Source organism: Diprion similis, chromosome 6 (assembly GCF_021155765.1).
Source record: "Diprion similis isolate iyDipSimi1 chromosome 6, iyDipSimi1.1, whole genome shotgun sequence".
NCBI classification, from domain to species: domain Eukaryota; kingdom Metazoa; phylum Arthropoda; class Insecta; order Hymenoptera; family Diprionidae; genus Diprion; species Diprion similis.
This window is the reverse complement of record NC_060110.1, coordinates 3,025,719-3,052,137: the sequence shown is the minus strand read 5'-3', so window position 1 is coordinate 3,052,137 and position 26,419 is coordinate 3,025,719. Positions and strand designations below refer to the sequence as shown.

At 36.3% G+C, this 26,419-nt stretch overlaps 4 protein-coding genes across 4 annotated transcripts; 1 reads left to right on the top strand and 3 right to left on the bottom strand.

The window, feature by feature from the left end:
• Positions 1 to 1,139: 1,139 nt before the first annotated feature.
• On the bottom strand, positions 1,140 to 15,975 carry LOC124407326 (DDB1- and CUL4-associated factor 12 homolog). Its single transcript, XM_046883360.1, has 6 exons — positions 15,507 to 15,975; positions 13,364 to 13,819; positions 3,392 to 3,622; positions 2,815 to 3,099; positions 2,350 to 2,515; positions 1,140 to 2,142 (listed from the first exon to the last, which is right to left on the bottom strand). Exons 1-6 carry the CDS (start codon positions 15,590 to 15,592, stop codon positions 1,987 to 1,989), a joined length of 1,380 nt encoding a protein of 459 aa, XP_046739316.1. The 5' UTR covers positions 15,593 to 15,975; the 3' UTR covers positions 1,140 to 1,986.
• A 1,486-nt stretch (positions 15,976 to 17,461) lies between these two features.
• On the top strand, positions 17,462 to 21,119 carry LOC124407325 (U3 small nucleolar RNA-associated protein 15 homolog). Its single transcript, XM_046883359.1, has 5 exons — positions 17,462 to 17,601; positions 17,933 to 18,515; positions 18,636 to 18,856; positions 19,080 to 19,515; positions 20,833 to 21,119. The coding sequence occupies exons 1-5, from the start codon at positions 17,512 to 17,514 to the stop codon at positions 21,066 to 21,068; spliced, it is 1,566 nt and encodes a 521-aa protein (XP_046739315.1). The 5' UTR covers positions 17,462 to 17,511; the 3' UTR covers positions 21,069 to 21,119.
• A 1,754-nt stretch (positions 21,120 to 22,873) lies between these two features.
• Positions 22,874 to 24,523, bottom strand: LOC124407327. The gene is made up of 3 exons (XM_046883361.1): positions 23,650 to 24,523; positions 23,142 to 23,349; positions 22,874 to 23,054 (listed from the first exon to the last, which is right to left on the bottom strand). The coding sequence occupies exons 1-3, from the start codon at positions 24,521 to 24,523 to the stop codon at positions 22,940 to 22,942; spliced, it is 1,197 nt and encodes a 398-aa protein (XP_046739317.1). The 3' UTR covers positions 22,874 to 22,939.
• A 206-nt stretch (positions 24,524 to 24,729) lies between these two features.
• Positions 24,730 to 25,879, bottom strand: LOC124407331 (tubulin-specific chaperone A). The gene is made up of 2 exons (XM_046883369.1): positions 25,582 to 25,879; positions 24,730 to 24,959 (listed from the first exon to the last, which is right to left on the bottom strand). The coding sequence occupies exons 1-2, from the start codon at positions 25,709 to 25,711 to the stop codon at positions 24,733 to 24,735; spliced, it is 357 nt and encodes a 118-aa protein (XP_046739325.1). The 5' UTR covers positions 25,712 to 25,879; the 3' UTR covers positions 24,730 to 24,732.
• Between the last annotated feature and the right edge of the window lie 540 nt (positions 25,880 to 26,419).

Sequence of the window (26,419 nt, the reverse complement as noted above, 5' to 3'; positions counted from 1 at the left end):
AGAGTTTTTAAGACCTCGATGAGCTGCAAAAAGTTCTCGAGAGCATATGGCTATGCCTAATAGTTTTGCCAAAAGAAGCATTTGGAAATTTTCTCGAGCGGAGCCACAACGGGCTGCTAGTTAAATACCAAATTTTTTGGCCAATTAGGAAAGCTATGTCGGTGCTTGATTAACATAACATTTTATGTCGGGAAGGGTAGAATGATTTGAATCTGAAGATCACGTTCGAACGGAGTGGTGGAATGAGCAATTTAGGTTCTCTAAAAGGAATGGTTGGTTAAGTTTGGTAACGTTCAAGTATGTCGTCGAAAACATGAGCAAACGAAGTTTTACTCAAATACAATAAAATTTTGTGTTATCGGTCGGCCATATCGTATCCGCCATTTTAACGTCAGATTTGTGACGAGCGACCTCGATAATATCGAAATCCGACATTATGTTATTATCACAACCTTGGTGTACTTTTGCCGACTTTTTTGGCGATTCCGACCATCGAGGGACGTTGGAAACCAATTTTCCTATAACTATGACAAGGCATTGCGTGTGCAGTACACCCTCGCAGAATAACCTTGAAATTACCATTTCGTGGCATTTCTGACTCGCAAGATGTCTGCTTTACCTTAACTGACTTCTCTAATCGAATTTTAGTAAGGTTATTTGATTTATTAATCGCACAAAAATGGGAAAAAACACTGTAACTTTGATCGTCTTGAAGAAAATTTTGCTTTATCGGTTGAAACAAGTGATGACTGAAAATTCAAGTTTTTTGAAAAAAGCGTAAATTTATTGATTTTACGAAAACTAGTGCCAAAACACTTTTATTGAATAATGCAAAATTCTCCGAAATGGTTCACCAGTTTTCGTAGTAGTCACCTGTAGCTATAGTTCTCAAATGATAGCTACAAGGATGAATGATTTTTCTTCAGCAAAAATTCATTGCTGTTAATAATCTTACCAAAAGGGCAATTGGTTAGGCTGAGATTAGTTTGAGATAAGAGCTGAACTTCACGGCCGGTAATAATTGTGAGTTTCTTCCTAACATGGCATGCATACGGGATTATTAAAATTACATCAAAGTACATTCTTGATATGTCTGAGGGTTGTAGAACTTCCGAATATAAAGGAGAAAACATAACTTCTGCTCAAATAATAATTTTACTAATAATCACTCATTTTTTCTTATAATCGTTGGCATATGTATAATATGATAATTTTTACAGTCTTACATAATATTATCTTATGTATAATAACAGACAATCTATTGCGTGTAACTCAACATCAGTAACCACAGATTCAGTAGAGCCTATTGAGTTACAGAGAGGTGGCCTGAACATTGAATATCTTAGAAGATTTTAGCATAATTAACTATGACTAAATATTATAAATCGAAAAGTACTGAATGCAACAGAAATGGGAATAGCTTTTGAGAATTTTTTAAACAGAGCTCTACGCAGTATACAAAGAAAGATAAAACATATTAAAATGTAGAGAAAAAATGCATTCAGCCAGATTCAAATTTTGTGTTTTAAATTGTTTTTAATCTTCTTTCGATTGCCAGGTAGGTTGTACGTTTACCACTCAAGGGTTATTAATTTTTTCAGCTTTACATCTCATGGCCAGTGGGAATTGCCCATTCATTGACGATGTAAGCAAGTAGAACTATAAGGTGGATAAAACTGTACAACTCGTATATGATGGTAAGCTTGTAATTTTTCAACACTGATTTTCAGTGATTAAGTTAAGATTAAAAGCTAGATTGTGAGTCCTTCACATGCCACGGTATATTTCATGTCACGTACAAGTTAGGCAATTGTTCCTACAATATAAGTTTACATATCCATCGAGCTGAAAATTCCGCTAGTATATCAACAGTTTCCGTTTACGGACAGCAAAGACTGACATACATCCGGAAGTCGTAAATATGCATTATAAATATTTTATCTAAGGGAATAGTACAGAAATACTTTCCAAGTCATACAATTGGACTCATTGCCATAGTCCAGCATAGTTCCCATAAAGGTTTGCTGGAAGTGGACCACCAGCTGTGAAAAGACGTGTTCCAGATGCGTCGTAACAGTGAGTATATATTGCTGGCGTATATTTCACATTTTGGAAGCCGTCCATGTATTCTTCGTCAGGAAACTAATAAGAATTTCATGCGATTATATCACAAATATTTCATTATATCACAAATATTTCATTATATCCACGTACGTACATGTGATAGATTCATTTTTATACAAGTCAACAACCTCTTGATAGAAAAACGTAATTTCATGAGCATGCTGTTCTTTTGAAATTTCTTGTGGTTTTGAGGATAAGCATGATTATAATATGTGTTATTCTTACCACGTAACCTTTTGATGCTTTCAGGACCACCGTTCTATTTGAGTTGATAGATGATTCTAAATATTTTTGTGCTCTGACATCATAAAACATGAGCATTCCAAGACCTGTTCCAATTGTTAAGACGGATCGTTGGAAACTAGCTGATCGTATACCGCACCCGCTATACCTGTTCGCATGTAAGAATGGTATCAGTATATTCGTAGTGCTACTATTTCTAAAAGGAAATCAGAAGTGTTTAACGTATGGGTTATCCTATGTTACGGATAAAATACAAATATTATATATAATATGTGATCACTATGAGATCCATCGTATCACTCAGTCTTTGCTGAATTTCAGTTTGTGTCATCAAATCTATTTTAATGGTCAATCTTGTAGAACTTGCCAAATTTAGTACAAGTTATTGCCCACATAAGTCTAAAGAGCATCACGTTAATATTCCCAACTTTTAAACTAATTACTAACCTGGATGGTATTTTTTTGATAGGCTGTAATGTTCGAGCATCCAACAACAACGTGTACGATCGACATCCAACTGCGTAAACTCCGTCATCTTGAACTGCCAGGCAAACATTTTCTTGACAAGCCGGCAACTTTCTTGATATCTTCTGCTTGAATGTTTCAGCTGACCAAATATGAATAAAGCTGTTGAGGGAAAGGGCAGCTATTTCCTTGTAAGCCTTATTAAAAGCCAAAGCTCGAACCTTTTGAGCTGATCGACATTCTTTAACACATACAGGCTGAATTAATCTGTGGAAACAATTGACAGTCTTCATGTTACCAGTTATTCATATTTGTAGCGTGCAGGAATGTTACATATCTGAAGTTCTGATCGATCAAAGCTGATTGAAAACTTAGGTAGCCTGCACTAATATCAAATTTCAATGATGAATTTTTGAGAAGTAAATGAAACCTGGTTAGCTATTTGACAGTATGAAATAATAAAATTATGGCTAAGTAGTGCAATGATCAAACAAAACTTTAGGAATATAAATTGTTGATTCCATCGAACTTCATTGAATATGGACGATGATTTCTTTACCTATGGGTTGGTATTTCCGCCTTGTCTGGGGCATCTGCCAAGTCACTGTCAATCCGCCATAGCGACATTTTAGTGTCTCTTGATCCAGAAACTAGGAATTCGTCGTCCAACCAACACATGTCAAATACCCAGTCTCTGTGACCACCTTCTCCCACGCAAACAGGATCTAAAGTAGGTAGTCTATATATTGCTATTTCGTTGCTGTTTCTTGCTCCCGTAGATAATAATGTTCTGAATGTAAATGAAGACCGATTATAAATCTTTTCATTCACAAACGATGAAAAAAGGTATGTAACTGTATATGGAGTGTTCGATCCCAAATCACCTAGCCAGTGGCCTTGATTCTTCTGTTTTTTTTTTCTTTATATCATAGTTCTCATTCAAAAAACTACAAAACATTTTTCTACAGATTATTCTAGATAATATTAAAATCCATCGTTTGATTTTTGAAAATATTTAGGCAAACTTTATAATGTGAAATGATGATTCTAGGACCGAAACAGAAGTGAAATACCGGTATTCTCATTTTTTCCCAGAGACATCTAACTTTTCCATTTCAATGACTGCGATATAATTAATTTTGTTTTGTGGCGTGCTATTATTTATTTTTGAAAGATTATAACGAAAATTGCCGCAGGAAAAAACTTTTCTACTACTCATGTCAAAATTATTGATGAAAAATGTAAGTCGTTCTAGAATAAATAGAATTCGTATAAAGTTACTAAAAAAATGAAATCATCATCATTTTTGAAACAGGTCAACTGATTTGCAAAAAAAGAATTTCAGGAAAGGATTATTATATGTGTACAAAAAAATTTTACATTATCAAGGTCACAGGCAGGATGATTTGGCGTAGAATGCCACATATATAGAGTAATTTTCATAAGTACCCATTATACACATGTTCTTTCGTTTTCATTCATTGGAAATATTTATATCCGTTAAAATTATTACTAAAAAGAACATGCTCGGAAAATATTGCATTATTTTTAACAAAGGCATGCTTGCAAGGATCGATTAGGACGTAGTCAAAGGAGCAGTTTGAATACAAAAAACAAGACTAACAAGACGTTTTTATGTGAAAATCTGTCGGTCCCATCGTGAAACAGAGATAACCACAATAGATCACCAGAATATGGCTCTCTCTAAGGCGATGCAGCAGTCCTACCTTTACCGACCGAGCGAACTCGTCCGTTTTATTTCTATATTAAATCAACAATCGAACGGAATAGGTTAAAATTTCGACGGTGCATAGCTCTTTTGTAACAGAATCGAGGAAGGTTACTCATATCCAGAAAATCGCCACAAAATGTGTGGTTTTTTGACACGTATCACTATTCCCACATTTCTCAAATTTCAGGGGCAAAAAAGCGCATATGTAAGGGACCTTTCAACAGAGCGAAAAGAATGAGGCGTAAAATGAGCCATCGTGAGATTGTTTTCATGAAATATTGAGGCCGCTAGATGAAAACTAGCGATGAGAATAATTTCGTAAATAAAAGATGCTCTCGCGATCGGCTGGGCGCCTTTTTTTCATTTTACGCCTCATTCTTTTCGCTCTGTTGGAAAGTCCCTTAGATCTGCACTTTTTTGTCCCTGAAATTCGGGAAATGTGGAAATGGCGATACGTGTCAAAAAACCACACATTTTGTGGCGATTTTCTGGATATAAGTAACCTTCCTTGATTCAGCTACAAAAGAGTTATGCACCATCGCGAAATTTCAACCCATTCCGCTCGTTGCTTTATCCAATATAGGAAGAAAACAGATGAATTCGCTGGGTCGGTAAAGGTAAGACTGCTACATCGCGTTAATTTACACTATTTTATTTAATGCGCTTGTATGTACATACAAATAAACTGCTTATATAAATTCAATTTTGTCAACAAGTGTAATTGAAATAATTGTTTCACAACAATGATAGGCACGTGGTAAAATATGAACGAAGAATGTACCACCAACATTTTTAAACCTCAACTACTTCCAACATCGAAATAGCGACAATGAAAAGATTTAGAGATATTCGATTGCCATGCTCTTATAAGCTAGTCAATTCTTTATTGTACAGGATATAGCAGGATATTTGACTATGATTTTATTGCTTATATTAGCGTCAAACCCCCTAGGACAGTACCCTTTCAAATCAAAACTTTTGTTCTCCTTTGAGATGGCTGGATATAATAATATATTGTATATAAACAAATATAGATATAGTGTGAGTACAAAGATATCATAAGTAAATATCCAACCGAAGTGGAAACTCAGTGTAAAACCAAAATGAAAATACAAGTGTGTCTGACAGTGGCCTTGCTTGCTAATTCTGCGCCAAAATTGTAATCCGCCTGACAAATATCGCAGAGACTGTTTTCCCATGATATTGCGAAACTTAAACTATCGGACGTTGTTTCGGATCAAAAATTTTTATTAAAGAATAATTTTTATAACAACTATTTGACAATATTAACAATAACAATAATGGTGGTACTTTTTTCAAAGAAGGATGACAAAGTCATCATTGGTACTGTGTAAGTAATACTTCTGAAGAATATACGCGCCACACGTTGCTAACTTAGCATTACAACAAAAACACAAAATTTGGATATAGCTACCATACGCTGTAATAAAATCATTCGGCATAAACGAAGTACTTGATCGTGAAAAATTCTTCATTCCTACTTCCGGTCCACGATAATTCCACAGTAAGCCTCCCATGGTGGATACCCCAAGGTGATAAATATTGGTAAAATTTTGAGAAATCGTTACCCCTCATCCAACATGAAAAACTGCCAAATATTAATGTAATTGTAAAAAAATCCCGCGGCATTATATGTATTCGTTTTTTTGTGAGTTTAACACATATTTTATTCTGTTATTGTTCGGTGAGAGAAAAAAATGAATATCGATATTATAGCGTCAAAAATTTAAGAGGCTGAAGCTAGTAACATTAACGTAACAGAACATCAGAAAGAAAAATCATTATTATAAAATTTTAGAACGACTTTCTGGGGATTCGATTTTCGAAATATGAGTATGTTTTGTTTATCATGGTTAACTGAATTTCGGACAATCCTAAAGGTGTGTGAAGTAAATATTTTTCCAAAACATACGTCGTTATAGTAACGTTACTAACTTCAACTCCATAAAAAATTTTGAAATCCTTTGAAATTAAGGTTTCAGTTTGTAACGTAATGGTGACGATATATTTTAAGAACAACTTGCAGTGACAAGGGAGCCTCAACTCCAACAAATACTCTTTCTGCAGCTATGAATGGCTTATAACTAGCTTATTATATTATATAACAAAGTCTATTTTGTCAGGTATCCTGATGAAGTAGGTATATTATTAAAAATTTGAGAAATTGCGTGATGAAAACGCAGTTACTTTTGAGAACCGAGGATTACTCTAATGGTTTTGCGCTTTGAGTGACTGCCTAGCGGTGCGGGATTTCATTCATCATCTCAATCGGCAAGTGGTTGATGGTTACGATAAGATAAAAAAGTTCGGTAAGAATTTGGAAACCTCCGTCCTTTCTCAAAATCTTTGTCGTCTTTCCTTGCATCATCCCTAGGTTCGTGATATGCTATAATGTTGTTAGATTAATACTAACATGTCTTCTACCGAAAAATCCATTTTGATCCAAAAATTGATTCCATTTTTGCAAGATATCAGATATGAGCAACATCATGTCCGTTGGCAAGGGCGAATAAAAAAAACACACTGTATAGGTAATATCTCTTTTTACATAGTGCCGTCGTCTATTGATTTAGGTGAGATTGCACAGAGAGCCAGCGTTATGATGAAAAAACTAGCGACACAGCTTTCCTACAAACAGGTGTTCTGAGTTAGATTCTCTGCCCTTTTTAGTTTAGCCACGGAATTCAAAGGGCTCTATTGGTAATCATCAACCAATGATGATTGCAAAACGGTTAGAACCACATAATCAAGGTATGGAAGCAGAATTCAAACTGCAGATATGATATCGCCATTATTTGAATCCAAAGAAGAGGCTAATTGATTTGTCAATAGTAAAGAACTTCTTTCTAATTCTTCCTGAAAGGTTTGTATCCCAGACTCCAGGGTCTATCGTCTCAGATAAGTGCGAGGTGTCGTACCTGTATTTGACGGGAATAAAGTGTTCAAAGATATCGTTCAAGAAGTAGTGTTCGCTTCTACAGTGAAAATCGAAAGGATCAAATGTAAGTATAGCGAGAACAAGAATGGCACTGTTTCCACTGATAGCTTTAGACTTCCATCCCTTGGGAATAATCCCAGAATTTGTAACAGTCTGAAAAAGGCAGAGATTCTTCCATATTTTTACCCAATCAGAAAATGCAACAAGTGCAGAGATTCAGCGCAGAAGTGAAAAACCGGCGTATGATCATTGCGGTTTGCCTCATTAATCTGAAGCCTGCTTTGGATCTAACAAACCCTATTAGATGTAAAGGTGAGCATCGAACTTCGTCCAGGCATACAGTACCGGTACCTTCCTTTTTTATAAAGAGGCGAATCGCCTCCGGGCCTAGCAGAACCTTCTAACTACGGAAACTATTAAGTCTAGTTAAAATCCACTTGAGACTGGTACCTAAAGTTGCGCACTCCGTCTGGGACGATGTCATTATTCGAACAGTTTGTTCAATATCGGCCGAGACCTTTCCTGGTACTAAACCAAGTTTCACTGACACTTCCCGATAATCTGTTTCGATAGGGGTGAGCTCTGCACGTTACGACACCGGGATGGGAGGTTCAGGACCAGTAATGAGATTTCAATTTTTTTGGCCGAAACTGTTGCCATAGCGAATGATCTCAGTTTTTTTCAAGTAAAACATTGTAACCCATACAAGCTAGGGTGATTTGCTCAGACTTGATGAGTGTGCTACAAAATTTAACTTTGATAAAAAAAAATTACAATACAAAAATAAATGACAATAATTTTTAGACAAATGAACAAACAATGAAACAATAAAGAACAATCGACCAACTTAATACACCAGACATTAAATACAAGAAGCGAAATAATAATCATTACACGATACATAAACTGTAGAAAGAAAAGTGTAACAGACCGAAATCTGGGTAATTTAGTATTATTCTTATTTACGCATCTAGTAGAGTCACCTTATTTAATTGTTAATTAATAGTCAGAGAACCGGTTGGTTTCGCTTTAATCACTTGTGCGTAGTGATATTCATTTATTTACTTGCTTCATCTCTATTGCCGTATGCTCAGCGCGTAAGTGCGCAATTGGGGCATAAAATATGTATATGTAAAATGGATAAGTAACAAGGGAGGATAAGTCATCAAACATCAAAGATAGACCTGTCACATAGGGTGACTAAAAACGGTCGTCCGCCATAGAGGGTGGCGGCAAGTTTGATCTGTTACACAAGGTGGCTGAAAGGGGTAAGAGGCTATGCACAATGACGGTATCATTGGCCCACAGTATAACAGACCTGAGTGAAGTGGGTCAACTTATCGAGACATCGGCTGTTAGCGAGAGCAGACGGCTGAGCGCATGCGCCGAAGATAGCCGAGCGCATGCGCCGATGACAGCCGAACGCTTCTGGAGAGTGGAGAGGGGAGAAGATTCCCGGAGCTAGCGGCGGGAGGGCGCTCAGATTTCAGTCACAACACGAGTGTATTGCGAAGCGGAGCTCAAAATAAAACTCTAGAGCAAATACAAATGCTGGGTCTTATCGCCCTCCTCCGCCTTCTCCTTCGATTCCGCCCACGCGCGGTTCGGTCGAGTAACAAAAAGAAAATCGTAATAAAAGTCGAATTCTGAATTGGTATACGGGTTCCGGTAGAAAATCCGATAACCAATGAAAAGGTAGAAGAAGAACCTCAAAGAACTGTCGCCGTAATAACTTGACAGCTGGTTTATATAATACATATACACGAGACCCAAAATCATGCTTCTGATGAGTATGTTCTTTTTTATTTTTCCGATGGTAGCCAACGTACTGGATGATTATAATTTCTTAATTATTAGTCAGCTTTGGGCATTGTTGTTATATATTGTATTACATTTATTTCTTTTAATTATACATAATTTTTATGTTTTCAATACATATTTTCACCTTGTTCCATTACTATTTTATATTTATATTATCAAGACTTGAACCGTGGCTGGCAACTTCTTGACGGACACCGAAAAAAATGTTATGGACGTGTTTTCAAAACACATATACCTATCAGCGCTTTCGGTGGCGAGAGTTTGAACGATAACACCGGCTTCAAAATGACGGTCCCCCTCACCACTTACCGTTGCCAGTCCTGATATACAAGACTGTGAATGAGATCATGGATTTATAGACGGAGCCCGTAGTGTGAGTATACATGGTGTGTCTAGGAGTGCAGCTTTTTCTCCAAAAAAGTTTCTCTCGCGCTGGACTGGATTAAAATACCCTAGAACGGTAGTGATTAATTGTTGTGACGTTGAATCTGCGTGGGGAAAAAATGAGCGGGAATTTAAATGACTCACACCACGACTATAGATGATGGCATTACGGATCAGGGTAGCCTTCGCCAGGAAAAAAATTCCCTAACAATATAGGGATTTTTTTAGGCAGTTGGTACACATCTTACTTAAAAGCTTTGACCTCGAAGACAGGGGCGTGTTGTCGAAATTCCAAGCACACCGTGTATACTCACGCTACGACGGAGCCAACCGCGGCAAGGCTGAAGCGAAAGACGAAAGGGAAATCAAGACGGTCAGCCATGTTGACAGGAACTATCGATATAGATTTACTAAGTATTCCACGGACTTAATCCTCACCGCCGAAAAACCGCGGAGCGTTTTTGAACCTCTATATAAGACGGTACCTTGTAATCAAGTTTTTGCTTCCGTTATAAAGTCACAGGACGGAGATAAGTTAACCAAAATATGCAAATGCTAATCACTTTTTTCTTATTCTTACATTGGTTTTGAACGAACTAAGATTTCAAAATATTAGTTTATTTCGTTTTATTACGGTTTACTGAATTTCAGAACGTTCCAAATATGCGAAATAACGGTTTTCCTCACCATGAATCGTTACGATAACGTTACTAACTTCAACATGCTCTGACTTCACGTTGTGACTAAAAGTGTTATTGGCCTCGTGCTAAAGTACGGCTAAGTGATAGAGAGAAAGTGCAAGACGTAAGAGACTACAACCTGTGGGTTGTCAAAATTGAATTTTAGCGAATTTTACAAAACCATCGTAACTTCCAGATAACGCTACAAATATTTCAAAATTCATTTTTGCCAGATCGGAGTCATTCCATACCTATCGGTACGGTTGAGTCTCGGATTTAATTGCTTTTTTACTACCTTGTTGCGTTGACTAAGAGTATGCGAGTGAACGACTGAAAAAGTGGGTGAGTTTCGGAAATTTTCATGTCGTGACATGTTTTAAAATGTGCTGTGGTCAGCGGCCAACCTACTATTCGACAACATAATGGCTTGAGTCATGCGCAAACATAAATTGGCAATAGTAAAGACTTTGAAGTGCGGTGGAAGGTGTGTCAACTTCCCAATGCCTCCCATACTCCAGATGTGGACAGAACGATGTACCAAATTCAGCCGCATGTCCGCGTTGACAAGTGGGGGTAGGATGTGAACAAAAACGAACATGCTCACAAAACCATAATAGTAATCATCAGGACCTCTGTGTAAGTATCGAACATTCATTTTAGCCGTTTTGCCAAACGATATAGTTGAGTTTCAATTGAAGTCTTTTTTTCCGTTGATTATCGTACTGAACTGCCGTTAGATTCATTCTAACGTTAATTAATGAAGAGTGAAGTATGAATTTATTGAGAATATGGGTAATTTAAGTAACGTGAAAAAAGTGTGACTGCACTCTGTGTGCACAGATTGGAACTTCGCTACTTTTCAGCCAATAGCAGAAGCGAAACCCTAGAAAAATCGGGCTCAGTGCGAACCAAATGCAGTCTGTGAAAAACTATAAGATTTCGATTGTGCTTTTGGTTGAAAAATGAGAAAATCGCACCCAATGCGCACTAAGCACAACCAGTGAAAACCGCAATTAGTCAACTCATTGCACTTTTCTCGTTGTATATACTCTAGCTAATTTCTTTTCCCCCGACTTTCGTTACGTGTGCCCCTGACAATTATTCATTTTTGACCACTGGCACATCCTCATAGTCACGTAATAGTGAGTGCAAAAAGATACTATTTCGTATGTATGTCATGACCAGGAAATGATAAGCCAAAATTTCTTATGATGTCTGAGCACCACGTTGTTAAACGAATCTTCGAAGTATACCGAGACGTGGTAACGATTACTATTGTGTATCCGTGAGTGTGTCCGTGTTTGTTTACATCTAACCCCCAGTCGCTATACGGATAGAAAATTTGGAATAGTTTACATCGATACACTTTGACTGTATTTACTTCAATCACATTGCCGCGCCAGACCTTGACGATCGACGCGTTGTACTTGAACAAATTGGAGTGAATTCTGCGCCAGCTCTAACTCTGTGAACTAGCAAAATTCACTCGCAATCTGTTGAAGTACGACGCGTCAATCGTCTAGGTCTGGTGCGCCTTTATTATTCACCTATTTTCTGTTCATCGTCTACTTCTATTACCTCGATAAGGAGTTGACGTTATTTATTCCAAACTACTTGACGTGGTAAACTTCAAATTTTCTCTCCGTGTAGTGCAACCATGCGGCTGAATTCCGAATGAAGTACGGTTCTGTTCGGTTACCGATCCGTAGTACTCACACCTTCCTCTTTACTTATCTATTTATTCTTTTTCGCGAATGCCATTACCGGACTCGATACGAACTGCGCAAAATGTCCGCATTGGGCATTTCCAATGTATTTTGAATAGTGCTAATGAAGTCCCACAGCTCGTATCAGAGCTTTGGGGTAATTTATTCGTTATTGCGCATATATCGAAAATCATGTCAATCAAGTCATCTTGACTGATAGACAACGCAGGATTTATCAAATCAATCGAAATACGTTTGGCAGATGTTTAAATAAGGAAATCAACCCTAAGACGTGTTCGCGTTAGAGTTGAGATAGAAATCTGAAAAAATTAGGGTACTATTTTTTGATTATTTGGAGCCGACTCGGGGGGTGAGACAGTCGAAATTCAAAAATGACTTTTTTAAGAACCACCCTAGTGTACATACAAAACGAACAAAAGACGCTAGTAAAAGCGGTAACTTATGCACTGCGTTTGTACTATTGTACACTTGAATCGTAAACATGGGCTGTGACAGAAAATCGACTTCAAAGATGTCTTCAGGAATCATTGACGAACCAAAATTCGAAATAATTCTAGGATGGACTGGACATCGGCTTTATCGTTCTACCTTTTACGAATACATGGCAATTTTTCGTGTCTAAACGACAATAACAGTTTCGCAGTCTTCAAAAAAATAATGATATTAATATTCCGTCACTGGGATAGGGTGACCACCGTGGCAGGATTACTGTCAAAGCACCTTTCAGTTTTATAATTCTTTTACAAACAAATACACAGTTGGATTTTCATCCAAAATATGAGACAGATTGGTACAAAGTATATAGAAAGGTATCAAAAAATTTTTCAACTTGCGTCTGATTGCGATTGCGAAAACTATATCGTCTTTTCACGCAGGCTGGCCACTTCAAGCATTTACGTTTTGGAAGTTTTCACTGCAGGATTACTGCCTACAGGGGTGACACGAGTTTAGCAGAGTTTTAAATTTTCAAAATCTGTAGATTCGAAGGGATTTTGTTACATAACTCGACATTAAGACAGACTTGCGTGCAAAGCGCGTCAACTACGAGACGAAACAAGAATCTTTGCATGGGAATCCATAGTTTTCGAGATAAATCATATTATAAAAAAAAAAGCCAAACAATGAACAAGCGTTTCAAATCCGAATCAAGCCCTGTTTCATTGGAATTTCTCAATCGGACAGAGACTATAAAATAAACCTTATTAAAAACGGCGTCGAATAAACTCACCTCGAAGGATTTATTTGTACAGAGTGAATGCCGCACTGTTGTTCAGGAATAGCGGCACCTGCTGGGTTTGTTTGTCTCCCATGTAACGACGGTATTTGGTCAAGTTTTTGAGTTGCGACGTCATACACCATTAGCTTATTACATTTAGTTCCGAATACAACTTGTCTGTCGCTCAACCATTGCGAACAGAACACTTTATTCATATTATTTAAACTAACCGAATATTCTTTGAATAAGTCGTGGGTTAGGATATGACGTGAGCCATATTCTTGGTTGATTTTTCTTACTTCTTTTAAATTCGTTTCTCTAGCACGTACATAATCCACAAAATTAAAGGACGTTCTCAAATACTGTTTTCCTTCAGTCACAGTTTCCTCTTCTTCGTCGCTGGATTCGTAGCATACGAAATCTTCGGGTTTTTCTGGCTTTCGATTTTTCTCCAAGCGCAAAGCGAGCCTAAGAAACAAAAAATTATTGTTTGTGGTTTAATGGTAGTTTGTGGTTGTTACTACCTGTTATTCCAGGTAGTAATTTGCCCCTGTTAAGAGGATTCCATAGCCAGTTTTTGTGAACAGATAATATATAGGGTGATCTTTTTTAATCGCCCCAGGTGAATATCTCACTAATTAGTAGAGATACGGGAAAAAGTTTAATACGAAACTCGAAGGATTTCGTAGAGGGATGATAATGCCAATGTGCTTTGATTTGTGGATTACGCGACTTTCTCATTTTTCGAGTGCTTCGTGATTTTACTTAGGGAACACATATTTTGACCGGCTCATACTGAGTTTGAAGACGAATTCAAAAACGTGAAAGTAAATATTATTTTTGAAAATTTTCAAATTTTCAGAAAAATTTTTCTCAATGTTCTAAAGTGAAATACTCAATAACTTTCAATAGCAGCGAAACGTTCTAACTCGAATAAGTTGGTGAAGTCTAAAAATCAAAATTTTGTGAAATACCTTGAACCCCAATCCTGTATAGAATTATATGAGGATAAAACTGAACTACATTTTTCTAATTTCAAAAATTTAAACATATGTGGCTGCTAACTCTGCTGCTAGCTTCAGCTTTGTGTAAAACTAATTATCATTTTCAGTACCCTGAACTATATTTTTCTGGTACGGTAAAAAATAAAAAAAATTAATGCTTACGTAGCAACCACAACTATGAATTTTAGAAACTCAGGACTGTTTAAATTTCATGCGCCTGAAGTTCTGATCGATCGAGCTTGATCGAATACTCTACCACTAAGACTGAGTTTCAGTAATAAACTTCTGATGAATGAATAAGGTCTGGTTAGCTATTTGAGAGTACAAAATAGTAAAATTATGGCTACGTACCGCATTGGTTCCCTCATTAAATATTGGAACTCTCTTCAATCATGCTTGATCAATCAAAACTTTAGGTACATTGAATAAATAGAAATCATATGATGAAGTAAAATGTGTTATAATTTTCTTTCAATAATTTGTTACATTAACATCAATAAATTTGCCCTCATTGCATACAGTCACTTCTACCAGTTTCCATACAAATATGGCTTTGAAGTGATCTTTTAAAATTGACCTTGTACTGCGTACAGACCCGCTACTAAAAATTAGGCCAACCAAAGTAAACAAGAATCATTGTACGCATATGTATGGCAGTAAACAGATGGTTGATATGGTATCGATAACAATGATTTTGATGATTCAGAATTGTTTACAGACTGCTTTCAATTTCTCATCTGATCTATATACTCATATCAGGTTGGTCGCTTTGCCACTTTTTCTGTCTTTCGCTCACTGCTTAATTTATGTCAATTGATACCCTTCAACACGAGATGATTAAAGTTAGAGATATTTTTTTATTCAAAGATATTATAATTTTTTTATCTACAGGCTATGTTCTCGAAATGTTGTTAACCTCATTGCGAAGCGATATCACATTCGAATCACTAAATTTAACGAAATCTAAATATTTAAATAATCCAGTATCATACGCATATGCATGAAATTTACAACCAAATGTAAACCTACACTGTTCTGTGCAGTTTGACAACATAAGATGAGAAAAAAATATGAGACCAGGTAAACACACATGCAATACCCAGTTATGGATACATAAAGAACATATAAATATAGAATTATTGTTAACATACCTTCGGGCTCTACGTTCTTCCAAACGGGACCCAGTTGCACAAGGAGGATGTCGACCATACACAGGCATTCTTTGTGTTTCTGCCATTTTAAATAGTTGTATTTAATTTCGAAGAAAAGTATATAAGTTATTTACGCGATTTAACGACGTAGAAGTTTATTTATCTATTTAATTATTAGTAATAGTAGTTGAACAAGAAAAAACTGAACACGGACTGATGGTATTGAGCTTTTCTGTACATGGTATTTGAAACTGTCGCCCGAGTTACTGCCTTGTCGTCACTTTTTGACGATTCACGTTCACGGTGCAACGGATAACCACCGACAGCATTCATAAATATTTCGAACCTCGCCAGGCGAATGTGACAATTAAACACGAAAATATATAAGATAAGTTGAAGAAATACATGATAAAGACAGCAGAGTGTTCACTGCATAAAAGTAACCATCGCCATCTTGGGAAACCCAGCGCACACGATATAGGTATGTATGTATACCATTATCCATATACTAGGTGACTGATAAACAGCAGTTTATCCGTCCGTTTTGTAAGACCGCAGCTTTTCTCTCCACGCGAATTCCGTGGTTGAAAAATCCTATATTATATGATAAAAGACAATTGATTGAAACCGATTTCGATTGAAAATGAAACGAATACAGTGTGGGGTTCATGAGTTTCATGCTAAGTTTTCAGGTTATTGTAAAGAAATCAATAAACTAATCTTAAAGTTTATCCGATTTAATCATATTGATGAATTATATTTTTACGCGAAAATTTATTTTGGAATTTGAATTATAATCTATTAGAATTATAATTAATCACCATTAAATGACAAATGTAATGTACAAAAATCTGATCGAATCCACTCGAAAATTTTTATCTGTTTCATAATTGTTTTGTGGTAAGAGTCAGCATTAGGTGCACGAGATACATAACAATGGGAAGTTTACAATCAATTGTAACAAAGCCTAGTTGAATAACAGTCGGGCTACACCTACAGTCGAGGATTTGGGTTAGACTTAAATGACATAAATTCTATGAGTTTACTGTTGGAAATTCTTAGAATCCATGTAATTTATTTATTTCTATGCCGACTGCAGAATTTTTACGTCAGAATTAAAATATACTCAGTAAATCACATTCTTAAATCCCAATTCCAAATCCTTTTCTCAAATAAATTGGTCTGTGATTGGTTTGGTAATGCCTGATTTAACGTATTAATTAATAACACCAAAAAATAAGCTTTCATTATTATATTTAGCAATACATGTCATTCGAATTTTAATTAACCCTTGAAAACAATAGGGTACATACTTCAAATGCTTAAAATGATCATCATTTGTTGAGCATAGAAGTTCTCGAGCATGCCGATACGTCGGAAAACCGGTCGATAAAATCGCACGCTAACATCCCGAGCGGGTCCAACATAAGACAACACCAATACGCGCGATACCGAAGTTACCATATGGTTCTCATCAGATTTCATGTATGAACGGTATGAACAAAAAACGTGTGCCCCAGATACCCATTTTTTCCGACATAGTTCAAACGGTGTTCAATTTTTTTGGTATAATTTGGAGATAGACTGAACTTAGTTGAAACTTCGATTAACGTTGGAGGAATCGGGCCTGAATCGGTTAAAATCTAACGCGTCATAGTTCTAGAGAGAGAGAGAGAGAGAGAGAGAGAGAGAGAGAGAGAAGGAAACACACGCGTTTTTCTTCTCTCTAACGCTCTACTTACCCTTCATTGCTCGCTTTCATTTCTTCAAAAAACATAACACAAAGTGATTTCATTGGCCTATTCCGTTGGATCCGACCATCTGATTAATGAAATCACTTAGGGTCGATTTATATCAGAAAATTGATGCAGAAGAAAGGCGCCCTTAGCCTTGATGTAAACGACATGTAAACAAACATTTGCGAGCTCTGATTTACCAATAAGAGAAAAAGAAAAGTTACCGTCGTTAGCAGAAGAATATTTCAGTTGACGTTATCGCAAACGGCATGGCCTCGTTCAAAAAGACGAACGTGAAGATATTCGCTAAAACTGGGCCAGAGTTAAGTCCCGATAATATATATTGGAAACAATTTACGGTGAGTTACGTTACTTCAATTTCTTCTCTACGTTTATCGGAATACAGGTATATGCACGTTTTTTTCTGTGTCGTTACCACGTGTACTGAACCTAACCTCGAAACTAGTTTGACGTGCGGCCTTCGCCTTTAAACACAATGTGAAAATGTAAACCGAAAATGTATGTGGAAAACAAAGTCACTTATTAATCATGAATTGATCTGCAATATTGCAATAAAATATAAACAAAACGCCCGACTTGGTTTCCGTTATTGAGGATTTAAACAGTAAACTGATTTAGTTATTTATTATGTAAATATTATCTAAATATGCTTTTTTCTCTGTCCGATAGGCGCCTGTTTTGGTCAAGGAATTTGGGCCGATTGATTACATTGATTTTTCACCGATTGAACCGCACTACTTTGCCGTGACATCCTCGGCGAGAGTACAAGTTTACAACCCCATAACAAAGCTCGTTGAAAAGAACTTGAGTCGGTTTAAAAAAAATGCGTACGGTGGATCTTTTCGAAGTGATGGGAAATTGCTTTGTGCCGGAGGAGAGGAACACAATGTCAGACTGTTCGATTTCAACTCAAAAAATTTACTTCGTCTATTCAAAGGACACACGGCCCCCGTACATAGAACATTTTTCACGAGTGATGGAATTCGGATCACTTCATTCTCGGATGACAACACAGTTGCTTTATGGGACATACCCAGTGAGAAACAGTTGATCACATTCAACAAACACACAGATTACATCAGAGCAGGAGCTGTAAGCCCGGTATCTCCTGACATTTTCTTATCTGGAAGCTACGACAAACATATACAAATGTATGACACCAGAACAAACAAAACTGTTTTCACGGTTGACCATGAGGCTCCTGTAGAAAGTTTGCTCTTCCTTCCTTCTGGCGGAGTATTTGTATCTGCCGGTAAGATAGAGTTTATTCACAATTTATTTTAGTGCAAGTTGATGGAAATGTTACAAACTGAAAATATCTGAAGAAGCTTAAAGAATTATACATCGTATTTAATATATAAATTCTTTGAAGGTGGCACTGAAATCAGGGTCTGGGATGCGTTAGCTGGAGGAAGATTACAAGCAAAAGTATCACAGCATCACAAGACAGTAACATGTCTGAAACTGGCTTCAAACGGTCGAAGAATTGTATCAGGATCTTTGGATAGACATGTTAAAATCTATGACGCTGGCACATATAAAGTTGTCCACACTTTGGATTATCCTAATGCAGTACTCAGCGTTGGAGTCAGTGTGAGTAATTATTACGATTTCAAAAACATTATATTTTCATTGAACAAACCTGTGACTGTAGCTTCAACTATAACTCTAGCAGTTAAAAACAGCAGTTACGTATCAAGCTCTGTATGTTATGGCGGTACGCCGTTATGGTCATCGAAGTAGCAATGTAATGTGCTTAAAACATCAGAATTTCTAGCTTTCGTATGTATTCACGTTAATATTTTGAATTGGTCAGGGTGATGATGAAACCGTGGTAGCTGGTATGGTTGACGGCATGTTATCAGTCAGACGAAGGGACACAGAGGTGAAGGAGAGCAAAACTCAGCGGAAAAAAGTATCTTATAGATATGCAGATTCACATTCACATGTACCCAGTACAGACGCGATTGTTCAAGAAGAGACAAAAGAGGTCATGTCTAAACAGGATGCCTTTCTTAGAAAATTCCAGTATTCCAAAGCCCTGGACAGTGCTCTCCTGGCATTCGTTGTTAATAAGACACCACATGTCACAGTTGCTTTGTTCCAAGAACTCACCAGACGTCAAGGATTGAAGCAAGCTCTGGCAGGACGTGATGGAAAATCACTATCATCTATTCTTCGATTTTTGATACGCCATATCGGGAATGTTCGGTTTGGAAAAGTTTTGCTGCACGTCACTAGTGTCTTAGTGGGTGAGTTGTCTCTTTGATTACGTGAATATTTTTCGAATTAAGAATGAGAATTGAAAACCGCAATTTTATTCTGTATTTTAATCGGTGCAATTCAAACTAGAATAGCATCTACATTCAATCAATTTAGGTGAAAGATTTTAGCTTTTTGCATTGTTCAGTTCCTTGGTAACTTCAAGTGTATTTTTTTGAATCTGTTGATGTATTTTGGTAATTGCATCATTATTGATCAAAGTTGTCCACCTGCTTAGTTCCAATTATACATGATGTTAAAATTAAAGGAAGCTTTATATGGTACTGTCATTAAAATGGCTAAAAATTTGGGTTTCATAGCTTACAGGTAACCAGTTGTTATAGTATATATACATAAGAAATTTAGTTCATTGACTAAACACGTTAGTGACAGAATATTTTGCGTTCGTTTGTTATGAAAAAAACGGATTGATGAAATTTATTACAGGAAAAGGATGCTTTTCTCAGAAAAAGATGTTAGATTATTACTAATGAATTTTTTTTACACATTCTGGTTTAATGTATTGCAATGTTATTAGAGTAAACAGTGTGGTGCTTAAGGTGAAGGTGGTACAGCTTGAATGGTCTGAAATCATAACTATTTTTAGGAGTTAAAAAAAAACAAAAATGAAAACACTTGAAGCCAATTGAGTTTGAGGGCTTTATTATTCATACTTTCAAGAACATATTATAATTTTGTCATTGAAATTAATAATAGAATAGTGGCATCGCGCATATAAGTAGTGAACGACTCTGAACTTGAGGGCTTTTGTGGTGGCACATCTCCTGACATCACTCTCCAATTTGTAACAGATATAAAAAAATTTTTCAGTTAAAAACACCTTCTCAGGTTCGAACTTGTCGCGCAAATTTAAAAAAAAATAATTTGTCATATATATACGATTATGAACAAAAAATTTCATTTTACGATCAAAGATTTAAAAAACTTTTTTTAAAAAAATTTTAGGATTGAAATTCAAAAATCTATCCATGAGCTCGAATTGATAAGCAAGTTTTAAAGATTGTGTTGAAACTTCAACTCGATAGGATATGTATTGATCGAGAAATTTGCGCCACTGGATTGAAAACGTAGTCGTTCATTACTAATATACGTTATACCGCTACTTTCTTATTAATATCAATTAAAAAAATTCTGAAATGTTCTTGAAACTATGAATAATAAACTCAAATTACTTTGTTTTCATTTTCTGAAAACAAAACTCCGAAAAATAGGTATGATTTTAGACCGTCCAAGTTGAATAATCCCCCTCCCAACATGATTCAAACATGCATTCTCATCCCTCATAGATGTTTATGAAGAGAATTTGGAAGAATTGAACGACGAGGCACGAGTTATGTTCAACCAATTAGCTAAGAAGCTGGAAGAAGAAGAGAACTTGACCAAATCATTACTGGAATTGCAAGGCGCCCTGCAGATGTTAGTGACTGGTGCTGAAACTGTATCTTCATTAGCTGTTCAAGGTAATCAGCCTTTAGAGGCATCAAATGCTGCCCTAACAGAACTCGTCATAAGTATAGGATAATTTTAGACCTTATTCAAATGTACAGTTTATAATAAAATTTCTACATTTCTGAGATTTTATTTAAATGATTCTTATCTAGTTTGTTTATCAAATTTTGTGATAACTTTTCAATTAAATTTTGAAGTCTTACGGTAACACGTCAACGAACTAAAAATCCAAAGCTGGGTATAAACTGACCCTGGAAAACCGGGAAATGAGGGGAAACTTGGGGAAATTGAAATTTTCAAGAATTTTATTTTGTTTTGCACTACACAAGTACCGCGACGTTTTTAAATAGGTACATAATACATGATTAGTATAATGCGTTGTGTTGTTGTTTTGTTTGCCACGATAGTGAACTTGGGATTGTATGTACTGTAGAGGGTATAGTGGCCCTGAACGGGTTCTGAACAGCTTCTTTACGTTATAGTAACAAAATTTGAATAAATTATAGCCGAACAACTGCGTGTTCATTTCATAGTATGAAAGGACCTACTCAGACAGCCCAGGTTGAATCATACTTTTTTAGACACTGAATTGTATACATAAGTGTGATTTTCACTCATGCACGTGTGATTTCGAAGTCTCTAGGCATTTGTGGGAAAACACTCCGGCGACAAATTTTTTGGAATCCTATTCCCTTAACCGCCCTGACTATTGTATACTATTTTGGTACCTCTGCTTAGTAAGTTCGATTTTCAAAGCTTTCGGGGCGTACACAAAGCGTCCCGCTTCCAAACAGTGTACCAATCTATACTACGATGAAAATATCTACAAGTATACCTAGATAACGGTAATGAAAGAAAGCACAAGATACGTGGTAAATGCATTGACACCTATGAATGTATACCAAGAAATAGTCTCAGAAGATAGTGTATCCCGAATCAATCAGCAGGTTGCCAATGAAGACGATAAACCAATTACTACGCCTGTATTGCTGATATGTGACAATGTTATTGCGCTGGAAGATCAGTAGATGTGTTTATTATCAAGACTATGGATACAAGGCTCTAAATAGATGATATTGTAACACTTACGGTCTACATACCTGGCGGAGACATTATATCCATACTAACAGAGTTTAACCATGCTGTGATGGAAGTAACGGAGAAGAGACGCAAGGGACAAATGACTCTATTGACGATAAAGCAGCTGTGGAATGTACGGATCAGACCAAAATAGAAGTATTGGAGAATGATTGAAAGGTATAATTCAGAAGATCGGGTGATATTATATTGTTCTAGCCACTTCCTCTTCTTCTTCTTCTTTTTCAATCTTATAGTCAAGCTGGTACCCATGCCCAATCAAAAAACCACCAAAATTCATAAATCGTGATATATGGTCCGGCTAAGCAATTAAGGTATATGTTGTTCAAATCAGAATGGAAATGTAGCAAATATGGTTAAATGTTCAACTAGTATTATTCTGATGTTGAAAACCATAAGAAGCAAAGCTTAAAGCATCATTTTCATTCAAAAACATTTTTTATGTGTAGTGTAAAGCAGAGATATACGAAATAATTGATTCGTATACTTTTTGTTTCATAATGATGTTTAGATTGTTATGCTACTCAAGAATTGGAGTTGTGCACATCTTGTAGTTGTGCTCTCGTTGTGTTCTCGTAGGAACAATAAATTACAAAAATTTGGGACCCTGTAGGTACCAAAAAGATTTCATGCTTTTGCACTGTATTGACAGTAGAAATTCTCATATTGACCACCAGTTAAACTGTTTATCCCGCACCAAGCTTTTAAGATAGATGATCCGGGATAACAACTTTAATTACAATGATACATTAGGGTGAAAAAAATGTGAGCCAAAGTGTTAATTGAATGTAATATTAACATTATCTCATAATACAAATAGTTTTACATTAGTGGTAAAAAAGTGATTCATTTTTTGAGGTACTTTTGCCAGGCAGCAGATGAAGGTGGATCTGGCATGACCCAGCCAATTGGTATTGGTGAACCAAGTTCGTCGCAGCTGATGTATTTGTCCCACATAGCTCTAACGTTGCAAAAACAAAATTGAAGAATCAATCAAAAAGGCATTGTGTTATCATGTTTTAGCACTATATTAAACATTGTTGAATACCTCATGGTAATGAATCCATGTATATTTCGTTGAAAGATATCCACAGCTGGTAGTTTTCTCCCAAACAGTGCACTTTCCCAATCATCGAAAATATTCCGCTTCTGGTTTTCAATTTCTTGGTCATTACTAGTTTTCAACATGAGCCTTAATCCTTGTTCCTCGATTGAGTACTCTCGGTCCATCAGTTTCCATTGCTCCAGTAATTTATCTACGATAGGTGACAAAATACAGGCAATCGAACAAAATGCACGTACCTTATGTTGTATATGCACAACATGTAAATTGAGATATAATGGACTATTTTAAAATTTAGTGAAATATATTTTGTCTCTAGGAACAAGGTCTAAAGTTTGATTTTGATTGAAAAGAAAAATATTTTCGAAGCATAAAATTTTTAACTCAAATCTAAGGAATTCCTGTGAGGAACATGTAACTTTTTTCTATCCACATAAGATGTAAATGAAAATTTAAGTATACGAGTTTATTGGAAATTTAAAATAATACTTACCAATAATATTTGTAAATGACTCATCAGCTGCAGTCGATAAATGTTCTCCCCTCGCTCTGGCGATGTTGGCTTCAATCCGTCTCAGATTTTTCAATTCATGCAATAGTGCCAAAAATTTTTTAGCGTCGTTTCGCTTTCCTCTGACTTCGGCCAGCACTATGTCAGCATTTCTCCGCATATCATTTTCCTGTTTTTCTTTTTCAATTATATCTTGCTTTAGTTTTATCCAAGCATCTGCTTCGGCATGGAGTTGTATCCTTCTTTCGTGAGCAGTAAGTTTTTCAATTTTCCGTAATACTCTTTGCTTCTTCTGACGTAATCTCTTCTTCTTTCGCTTGTTTATACACGTTGTAAGTTCACTCACAACCTTGTCATCTTTGAGTTTACTAAGGGTTTCCAAAATTAACAATTTCTTATTTTGGGCAGCGTTTATTCTCTCGTTCCATTCATGTTCTGGTAAATTCCGATTTTCGGCAAGACTGGCAAAACTTTGTTTCAGTTCTTTATGCAACTTTAAAACAGATACTAACGCACTACGTGCCTCTGAAATTTTTGGTAGGCAGTTAGAACTATCTTTCTTTATTCTATTCACAGGGTTCTCATTTTGCTTTAAGAAATTATCTATCATCCGTTCATCCTGTTCTCGTACCTCTAGCTTAGCAATCAGAACTGATTTGTTGTTATCGACATTGTTACACAGTGGATTAAAGTTAGTAAATTTGATATTAGTAGATTCAGCATTTGCAATTGATGGATAAATAAAATTTTGTTGCATTTGCATCTCGCGAGTTCGAAGTGTTGGATCAAGGTGGTATTGAAATTGTCTATCATAGTAGGGAGGTGGCATTTGTGAAAAATCATGATTTCTATACATAGTTGCCTCAACAAAATTTAAAATGAAAAAAAAAAAAAAAATAATAATAGAACTAAAATTCTTCGAAAACTTATCACTATGTATGGGAATATCAAGTGTAGATTAACTTAGTTTCTACTTCAATGGAAAGTATATCAAGAATGCAAAAAATACAAAAATTTGGTAATGATTAGTCGTTATTCAACTGATGTTAATATATCTTTTACGATTTAACATGTCTTTAAAGCTTCTCCTGGCTGTGGAAGCTGTATTTCTGCATCGAGAATCACTTTTTCTGCCTCAGCATATGCTTCTGTCTCTTTTAAGTCTTGTTCACTTTCCAAGGTTTTTTTTAAGTCTTCAAATGCTTTTACCAGACGACGCTGACAGTCAGGAACCATCATCAAGGACTCTTGAAGAACCTCTTCTTGCTTACGTATATCATACTCGTCTTTACCTAGAACAGATAATTATGGATTACTGCTCTTATTTCAATTGCAATACCTAAACGGTATGTATGCATGACTATTAGATAACTATATATGGTATAATTCCGCTAATTCATTTTGTGACATAGATTATTATTAAATCATTAACTTAGATCTTACAGATTTCAGAAGTAAACTTTGTGGCATTGTAACTAACAACAAGTATCATTCACCAAATTGTATTTCTAAGGATTGTTTAGAAAACCACCAGATTTGGTAGGTATATTTGCGAAAGATTGGTGGTCTTCGCGTTTCTTCAACAAATGAGTAATTATGATGACTGTGCTAGCTTGTGAGCTTCAAATTCTTGAGAAATGTAAGAGAATAAAATTTGACAGATGATTTTCGTAACGTCATATACCAAACCACTATGTTGGTTTTAGCCTTCTTGTTACTTTGAATTTTGACGCCTGAGAAAAAATAGTGTATCCAAAAATTGCTGTAGGTTAGGTATCCTTCCAGTTATCAAATTGGGCGGCTCGCTTTTAGAAAGTCTGCTTTAATCAAAATTCTGCACCACAAGAATGCCTCACGCCGTGGCTTCGCCACTTGAGTTAATTGATTAAAGAACACGTGAATATGTGATCTCACCCTGATCTTTGAATTTCTGTATTCTGTCGCGTTGCTGGGCAGCTTCTTTTTCGTAAGTAACTTTCTCTTTGGCGAGCCGCTTCACTACTCCGGTTTTTATCTTTAAAGTGCGAATTCGAGGGTCGGACATCGTATTTAAGCCACTGACAAGATAGGAGCCTTAGATCACTCACGATTTGAATTCTCTAATATCAAAAAATTTCAATTAACACGGTATCAGGAATCGTGACAGTAGTAGATTTTGATAACGCGTGCCTCAAGACTTGAAGGTTATGTACAATGTCATAGTGACAACGGTGGAAATTAATCTTCAACTATTTTTCATAAGGTGTGTTCCGAATTTCTGATATTCACCAGCAACACCGATGGCAGTCTCATTGCTGCGTTCCAAAACACACACTAGGAGCACACAGCACACACCAGCCAGATAGACGGTGCGTTCCAAAATTAACTGGCAGCACCTAAAATTCTCTAGGACAGAGGCAGAGCTATCCACGAACTAGGGAGCGGGAAAGAGATAAAAGATTGTTGCCAGCACGGGAACCAATATCGGAACGCACCCAGAGTTGGCATCCCAGTGCCGTTGACTGAGGAACAATTTAAAGAACAGTCAGTAAGAATGCATCCTGCAATACCGGCGTGGTAAACTGACGGACCGATATCAATGACTCATCCTTTTGTATCTCATTCTTTAAATGAAGGGAGCTAATCTGTTAAAAAAAGTGTTATTTTATCTTGAAACACTGATGAGTCTGAAGGTGGTAATATTACCGAATCACCCAACGCCTGCGGATCTATCATAAAAAGTATCCGCGGCTAGTTTTTTCGTAATAGTTCA